This window comes from Danaus plexippus (assembly GCF_018135715.1).
Source record: "Danaus plexippus chromosome 3 unlocalized genomic scaffold, MEX_DaPlex mxdp_34, whole genome shotgun sequence".
In the NCBI taxonomy this organism is placed as follows: domain Eukaryota; kingdom Metazoa; phylum Arthropoda; class Insecta; order Lepidoptera; family Nymphalidae; genus Danaus; species Danaus plexippus.
Window position 1 is genome coordinate 644581 of NW_026869846.1, and position 9678 is coordinate 654258.

General features: G+C 33.7%; 1 protein-coding gene across 1 annotated transcript; it reads right to left on the reverse strand.

The window, feature by feature from the left end:
• Positions 1–2901: 2901 nt before the first annotated feature.
• LOC116769030 (innexin inx7) lies at positions 2902–6761 on the reverse strand. Its single transcript, XM_032660009.2, has 8 exons — positions 6620–6761; positions 6065–6317; positions 5773–5950; positions 4733–4880; positions 4297–4486; positions 4064–4214; positions 3753–3942; positions 2902–3667 (listed from the first exon to the last, which is right to left on the reverse strand). Exons 2-8 carry the CDS (start codon positions 6302–6304, stop codon positions 3508–3510), a joined length of 1257 nt encoding a protein of 418 aa, XP_032515900.1. The 5' UTR covers positions 6305–6317; positions 6620–6761; the 3' UTR covers positions 2902–3507.
• Between the last annotated feature and the right edge of the window lie 2917 nt (positions 6762–9678).

Genomic DNA, 9678 nt, shown 5'->3' on the forward strand with positions numbered 1-9678 from the left:
TTTTCCACAGATTACAACATAGCTATAGACAGTGCAGTAATATTTAAGAGAGGAAAGGATAGAAATATATACATTGCTATAAAAAAACGAGACGCAAAATATTGCCGCTACTACGGCCGGCTTACTGTCATATGCTCTCCTCATTCTGACGTTGTCCTTGGTGTTGCCAGTATTATAAATAACGTTCCTCTGTACGGACTACAATGTAAGCTATAACATAATAATATAATTTTATTATTATTAACTGTAAGTAACATTTAATTCAAATACTACCTACGAGTCAAGCTTTGAAGAAAATATTTGTTCGAATTCGAAATTGGACCCAAAAAATGATCAAAAGAAACTTTTAGCAATAATTGAAGTAATATTAGTTTAAACAACAACCTCTATTTCTCGGACTCTAATCGTTAGATTTGTCGTTAAAACTCTGACATAGTATCCAACCAAATAGTGAAATATATCTACTTTTGTTGTAATATTTACCCATCTTAAAAAAATTAAAGGGTCTCTGTTCGTCCTTAAAATATTTGATTTTCATTCGCACAAAAATAAACATTATCAATTAATAATTTTCAAACATGTTTATATGGACGTGCCGAACAAAAGTCTCAACAACAACGACTTTATTACTCATATAATTATTACTACTAGCTCATTACATTCTTTTTGTGTCCTAGAAAATAGAAAGCACATTTATTTAAATTGACGTTGATTTCCTTTGTCACACAGAACCGGATGTAATAATCTTATTTGGTTACCATTCATACTTACAATAATGCCAAAATCGTAATACAAGTTATTCAATTTTATATATACATAACAAGTAATAACACTTAATGAAAAGTTATAAATAAATAATTATTTATGTTTATTTCTGATTCATTTGTATTTTTTTAACAAGCGCAAGGATAAACGCACAAATATAACCACGGCAGCAAAAGGGCTACATTTAATTTCCGATCAATCACAAAAGTAATTACGATGAGAATTAAATCTCTGAGGTTTCATCCACCAACACATAGACGATCAATTGAAGGGAATCTGTACATTAAAGTTGTAAAGAACCAGTCGCGCTACTTGTGAGGCCGAAATTCCAGGTACAGATCGCATGCTTCGGGACGCGACGCCCGACTTTACTATACTAAACAATACTTTACACTTTAAAAATCACATCATGCTGTCAACAATAGATGGCGCTGTTCGCCATCGAAGGAATAAGTTATGACAGTTTGAAAAACTAACAAAGGCAAATTCTCATCTACAAACATAAAGAGATTTCTTTATTAAAACTATTGCTTATCCTATTATATTACCTTGAAACTTCATAAAAATTGAGGTAATTAAGGCCAATTATGTTTATAATTCATTGAGGAAGAAGGAAGATGTCTAAAGGAAGTCTTGTTTATTAATACAATGACATCACAAGACCTTAAATGCAAATGAATTTCAAACATTCGTGTATTTTCCATTGTGTCTAGAAAAATATTAATTTAAACATTTTCTGTAACTAAACGTCCAACTGGCAGGTGAGTTAAAAATAATATAACATATTGCAACAATAATGTTCTTGGAGTTCTCGTCGAGGTCACCGATAACTAATCAGGATATTTTAGTTGCTGCAAAGGAACCGATACATTGAGAGTTTTTACTTCAAAAATTCTCTCAAAATTTCTTTCAGAAAGTCTTTTATTTTCTGTCTTAGCTTTCTTATTTACAATCATATATTGATTAACATCAAACAGAGATTATTACGGTTGCATCTGTTTCTAGTAAGTTGAATGTACATCAAATTATTACTCGTTACATGACCAATAAGATATTCTAATAGAAATTAGTATATTGTTAGATTAATTTAATAAATAACATCGAACGTCCCGAAGAGTTCAGGGTCAATAGTCGCGATTGAACCCGCGTACTAGATGAGATATCATTGCACGTGGTCCGTTCACTGCACGTCGTAAGACTACGTATACGATACTCGATCGGGTTACTTACCATACTCGAGACTTATCGGTAATCAAATAAATGCTATCGTATTACGATACAAGGATAAAGGATATGTTAAAATGAACGTAGACCTTGTAATGGCTCCAGCGTCAATAAACGTCGGGACATTATGTTCATGTTTTAGCCGTGTTAGAGTAAGATTAAAAAAATCTTCGTTCTTACCCTCGGCTCACGTTAAGATATCCTCTGTATTACATCTTCTGCGTATTAGAATTATCACAGATCAGGTTAAAGTGTTAAAACTAATTTTATTTACTAATAGTTTATTTATACAGCTTATCAGAACGAGGATTTTAATAACGAATATAAAAATTATGACTTTGTATGACACCACATGAATTAAGTACTTACTGTAGGCTCTTAAATAACTTGACGTTGCTTGTCCTATGTGTTGGGGATATTTGATCTTGTGCGAGGAAGTAAATACTTGTACGTACTTATGATATTAATGTACTGGTATTTTATGAGGTCACTGACATCTACAACCTACCTAAAATTTATGTTATGTAATCTTGAAATGAAAATATTTTAAATTAATTCTCGTTATTCAGTTTTGAGTGGTATCATTTGTATGTGTGGGACAACTTAAAGCTGAGTTTGCCTCGTTTTTACTGCAACCCTTAAATTAAGTATTTTTTATATTACTTTTTTGGTGAAAGTTCGTTCAGTAAATAAAAATGTTTTATTATTATTATTATCGCATTTTGAAATCGATTCATCTGTTTTCTATTTAATTTAAATTAAAGACATCAGGACAATCTTCAACCAGTGATGTTTTCACTTTTGTGGCTTCAAAGAAAATAGCACCTTTGAATTACTTTATATTATTTTAAAATGATCTTAGATACGAGTATACGGTTACTTATGCGCGTTTAAGGAAAAAAGACAATAGCATTATAAAACATTATAATATTTTATTATAACATTATTAATAATAGCTTACATAACATTTAAATATATCGTATTTTAGTAATTGGTTATGACTTAGTCAAAATAATAATCTGTGATTTGGCATTGACGCAATAATATTCCCCGTTCTTTAGGAACAGGCAAAATCTTAAATAAAAAATTGTTTGTTTCGCTTCGACCGCAATTACCGCAAGTGGTGTTTCATGAATGTCACAGAACAGATCGATATACTCCTCAGTGGACTATACGACCGCATCTCGAGACATTCATGTCTTAAACGTGAGCGTTTATTCAATAAAAATAATGCTTCGTATAGTGCGACTAAATTACCTGTCTCTATATTGAATTCTCTGACAAAAGTACCTTTCATAAATGTGAAATACTGACTAAGTGACTGACGATATTGTTTATACATTTGAGCCGTCCAGCAGACTGAGCACGCGCTAATATTATATCATAAAAATAATCATTTATAAGAGTATAATTTGAGCATTTAGATCGTAATCTAGAAAAGTATTCAAATATTTGTTAGCGTATTGCTATCACAGTTTGGAACCTTCGTAGCTTCCTCTTAACGTAACTCTTAGTCTCTTACGAATACTTCTTAATATCATCTTTCAGAGGCAGAGTCTCATCAGTGTAATCAACTTTTCCTAGTAGCACTGGCTCGGCTCCCTTTTCTTCATGTCCGTCTTGGTCGAACGGCATATCTCGTTTCTGAAGTTCCTCAGCTAACCGTTCAAACAGTTGCCTGTAATATTTTATGTACATTATCCGTCTTACGCTTTGTCTTTGTCTATAATTTTAATACAGGGACGTTACTTCTTATAACTTACTGGAAAACAATTCCTTTCATGTTCTTCGCCAGGTAATACAAGAACAGCCAGTCTCCATAGTTACAACCGTTCACTACTTGAATCACGTTGTATGGATTGAAGGTCTTGTGGGAGGCATGACGGAAGACCATCTCGTTGAACTTGAGAGAGCGTCGGTACAAGAAGAAGGAACAGAAGCGCCAAATTACAGCTGGAATGATATTAAAATTAACACATTGCTCTGTTGAGTTTTTGAAGATACAATGTTCAAAAATAGAAACACTAATATGAAAGTTCCGACACTATTTTTCATATATTGAGTCGTATATTACCGAGAGCAGAAACAATGAAGAGGAATAGGAACCAGAACCAGAGGATGACGTAGATCTTCTCGTTGATGACGTTGAGAGCCATGACGCAGAGAGCATCGTGCTGCTGAATGGAACCGCTTGGACCGTACTTATGAAAGGTGCACTTGGTTACCTGGACAAGATATACCACATGCATTGCACAAAAATTTATAACGTCCCGCTCCGTGTTTTTATAAAAAAAAAGACTCATTCACCTTAGGAAATATTGTTTCTAACGGATCCAATATGTCCTGCCAGTTATTGTAGTTGAGAACACTGGACCCTAAGTTTATAAATTGTCCGTTGAGAAAAATATTTATCATCCAAATCTGAAACATCAGGTGGACTAGGTTTGTAATCTCCATTGCAACGAGCCACGTTGACCAGGTCCTGGTTACTCGTAATCTAAAACAAAAAAAAAAATTGATACAATTAAAAAAAAACTATTTAGTTCGCTAATTTTTCTACATTTTGTGGTAAGGACATTCATTAATTTAGGACCTCTTAATATTTAATAAGGAGTTCATGATAACCTTTACTAATTCCACAATTCAATAGCAAATCATATTCTTTCAGGCAATTTCTATCATTTAAACATGAAAAATGCAAATGCAAGAACAAAGAACTTTATTCAACACAAACCATATTTACCTCATAACAATGTCTTTCTTAACATTTTCAATTTGACTTTCCAAAGTCTGTTTGGATGGTACCATCACCGCTCCAACCTTCATATCGTCACTAGCTAAGGCGAGTCCAGCATATTGTAAACCATCGACCAACGCTTTGATTCTTCCACCTTTACAAACAATACATTCAATGTATTAAAATTAAAAATTATCAGACATACTTTAAATTTTTCTATTTCGTGAATCGTCATTACGTATGAGGGTCGTTTATCTTCTGTATGTTTGAATACTGAAAGTACCGAATGCATCTTCATCAATTCCCAGTCTATCTTTAACAAATCGTTTGTCGTTTTCTTCCTAAATGAAGATGTGCTCAAGTGTGACTAAACTTCAAGCCATACTAATGTCTGTGTATTGCGGTGACTAAAGCTCATCAAATAGATAGCACTCATGTATACAAAACGAAACATACATAGCTACCAGTATAATATTGAAGTAATATAACTCCTTGTGACTATCAAGAATGGTCTGCACATATAAAAATGCATTACTCACAAAACGCTCATAAGTTATTACTGTTATAATAATTACAACAAAGAACTGGGCTCGTAATTAAAGAGATAGTACTGGATTAGTGTTTACACAAACGTAACAAGAGCCTGGTAATTATCGTGATGACATTCGTCACCATGGATACATCACAGACCTAAATACCAAACGCTAGTTTATGCCGATGGTGGTGTGAACGGCTAACAATACGAACGCATGTCTCCGTGCTGTTCGTCACGTTAACCTGAATAATAGTGATAAGATAGAGCGACACATACAGCGAGAGATTACAAGTAAAATAATTTTTGATCAAAAAGATTCCCCGCCCCTATCCGTATTACGCATATTGAAAGTGAAATTTATTGAACAACATCCTCTCGACACGAATAACTAAAAGAAAATAAACATAGTTGGTTGCAAAGCATTGTCGTACTATACTCAGAAATCTAAGATGGTCTCATATATTAAGGTCATAGTCGCTAATGGCTATCGTATATTAGAATATAAACAAACCTTCTTTCTTCTTCCACACATAGTGAGGCATGTAGAAGCACACTGATTGTATGAAGAGCACGAATGGAACCCATTGGTAGTACGTGTGGTGTAATGTTTCATCTGAAGAAGAGACAGGCCCAACGCCTGGATGAGGTAGGAACCCGCCTTCGAGCAGGCTCTCATTATAGTGACGAACCTGAAATTCGAGAACACATTAAATGGTAAATGTATTACAAAATACTAAAAATTGTTCGGACTGTAATATTCAGTCAATCTTTAAGAGTACGGTGCGGAGACTTTTTAAACTTACGATAGTAAAAGTAGCCATGAAAAAACAATACGTCTGTATAACATGATCCGGCACACCCTGATCTGATATGCACTTAATATGGTCTCCGAAATATTCTCTGGAGCAAACCAGGATCACGAATGCCAGCAAGAACGTGACGGTGAGCTTATAGTGTAGCTTGAAGACTACATTGTCGATGACCGGCTTCGAAAAGTTGAACCTCAGCCGCGGCGTGAGCGTGTTGAGAGAGGCCGCCAACATGGTTGATTAAATCCTGGAATTTTATGAACCTTCTTAAGCATATTTCTCGTATGAGACACAATATGCACATTTGGTGCGCTATCAACAATGGACAATGAAGTCATAGCCTAGATTCACATATCAGACGAAATGTTTAAATTGAACAATTTTTTTTTAAGTATAAACGTTCGACAGGAAAGTCGAAAAAAAGGGTAGGACGTAAAATTAGATATAGTATTTTACCATTTAATGACAGTATAGATTTTTTATTAAGTTCTGCTGAATAAGTCGAGTGGACCGAATCGATGGATAGTAGTAGATAGTTCATAAACTTACCGCTGTATCAATGTCATTTAAAAATTATCACTGAAATGAGAAAACAATACGTGAAAAACGCAACGCGATGTAGCGTGCGCTCGTCACTTGAGTTAGAAGGTATATGTCAGTGATATCTCTTGATAGTGATTAGATAGAATGATAAGGATATATTATTATTTTTTTTACTTTAACACACACATTGCAATCCCAAATATTCGACTCATTTTTGCCCTCTACCCACACTACTTCGAAACTCGAAAACCCTCGTATTATATAAGATATTTTTAATATTTCTCTCTTACGACGGATCTGATTTTTCCAGCTCAATTTTTATTATTTATTTTCGCATCGAATATCGACTCCGATTCTTTAAGAAATCTTCAATATCTTTACAAGCGACAAAGATATCGAACATCTCAATACGAGTATATACTTATATAATGTTTATACATAACCATGCAGAGTAATTGTCATCTCTACATGAAACTAATATTTTTTTCGTATTATAATACGCGTATTATAAAATAATAAAATACGCGTAGTATAATCCGAACAATATTAGTTTCATTTAAATTAATACTCGCGAAAGTCTAAGACTTTAATTAGCATTCCTGTGCACTAAAAGCCAATAGTCACACTCATCAATACTGAATTCCGTTAATAGATCAAAATAATTCAATCATGTAAATTCTTCAAGTAAAAAATGATTGATATGTAATAAATATAATGTCGCAGGCTGTAGTGACTTTCAAGCAATGTAAGTTGTCATACAATAAAGCGATCTATCATATACTGGACTGATGTTACACTAGGCTTGATTCCAGACTCCGCTGGCTTGTAGGGATGAGGGAGCCCGTATATTTTTCACGAACACTATGCTGCATTAGATGTTTTTTGCGATGTCAACTAACAAATCCATCTTCGTGTTTACAACACTAGGAGATTGCCAGAATGCATTGCCTTACTTGCTTTACTGTTTCACATTTATGATCTAGGCTGCGCAGAATAGTTACATACCTAATGCTGAAAATTTCGACGCAGTAGTGTGTACAGATGTACGCTATTCTTAACACTTTTCTAGTTGATTTTTATGTTCTTTAAGTTTCTTCCTGCCCCACAAGCCTCATTTTCTTCCTTCTTCTTTCCATTTATCTCCATAAGTAGAAGCTATGAATGACATGCAAGGGTAAATCGTAATACTGAATTACATTTGCAGAATGGTTAATAAATGTTCGTTTTAGAGTTAAACTTTGCGCAATCGAAATTACAAATTGGAGTAGACAAGAAACAAAAAGAACAATCCACTAATATTACAATACGTTAGAATGTGTCTTTTGCTTTGAGCCTTACTGGTCCGAAAAGCACATTCAATTATCTTTACAAACGAATCTCTGGAAAAAAAAATACGTAAAACATTATAAATTTAAGTGCAGAAAAAAAATAACATTTCTTATATACATTCTATGTAAACTATTATTAAGTTCCTAGATTTAGAGCAAATCTATTAAAACCTATTTCGTCTCAACATAATCAATGACTTTTCTATAACATATGCTTCAAAATATTCTTGGAGAGAAGACCTATGTTCTTAGCTTCCATATTTTTTAGAAGCGATTGAAATTAATAGGAAATATTATCATTTGAAATACAAATATCCTCGAATCGAAAGCTTTTGTAGTTCAGGTACTAAAGTTCATTCAGAACTATTGCATTATTCAATTCGATTTGTATTTTAGGAAATTATTACATATTTCCAAGCGTTTTTCAAAACCTTTCAATGTTTTGCATTTCATTATAGCTACCATGTAGGTTACATGCTTATTTTATTTTTGTAGCGCGAGAAACATTGAGGTTATCAGTTATCGGAAACTTGTCCTGAATTTAAGAAAACGATAAAAGATGCATTTTATTATAAGAAATATTTGAATATTATTAAAAATTTGAAAAGGAAATTGAAATGCAAATATTTATGTGAATTTTGATAAGATTCTAGAAATAGAAGAACAAACATTGGACGTAATAAAATGAATTGTAATTTAAAAAAAAGGTTAATAAGTTAGATTGGAAAAGGATTAAACTAATTTATAAAGTAAAATGCATGACAAAATGACTTTTGTCAAAAGCAAATCGTACCTAAATAATCTTATTTAGCCGCATGTATGTAGATTGTAGGTTACCCAACCGTCCTTTGTAGTTACCATGTCTAGGACGTTCCATGTAATGTATTTATCAAAAGAAAATTTTTCACATCCTGCTTTTGAGCCCCGAAAGAAAAACAGGACGTTACAAATTTCTATGTGTGTGTTTGTGTGCGTGTCTGTCTTCGTCATCGTATGGATGACTTTCAACGGCAATACAACTTCCTCACGATGATGATAGCTAAGATTTTCGCGAGTACACATTTAAAATGAAACTATATTTTTCTTATATGGCAACACTCATGTTGTCTGCCCGTAATCACATAATCTGCACTGCCCGTAATCTGTAAAGTACGATTCATCATCATCATCGTCGCAAGAGTCTTTGAGTGATCCGTATACATGATGACTTTCTTGGGAAGATAGTTGCAGTGATTTCCCCTTGCCTTCTGCACCAGCACTTTTTGGGGCTATTTAGACCCCAAGGCTTGCTGTAGCCTCTACTAGCCAGTTTCTCGGCTGGGCTTGTGGTTATCCCGCCACTGCTCGGTGAGACCGTCTGACGGTAGTGTCAAAATACTCTTAGAAAGTACATATGATTGGAAAAAATCACATTGATACCGAGGTTTCGAACCCGCGCCCTCACGTATGAGAGGCGGGCCTTGTAACGTCCAGGCCACCACTACTTTAAAAAATTACGATTACTAAACCTCAAAAACATATCATAATAAAATGATAAAATGGCATAATTATATCCGAAAACTATAGTTTCGTTCCTTCCGGAGGTTCGTAGGTATGTTTCATATGGGTCGATAAATGGGTCGATAAATGACAGTTAAAATTACTAGGAAGTTTGTTTTAAATATAATAAAAATTATTGACTAAATATACAGAATCTCTTTGAATAGTATGTAACAACACAGCTATACACCATCTCTA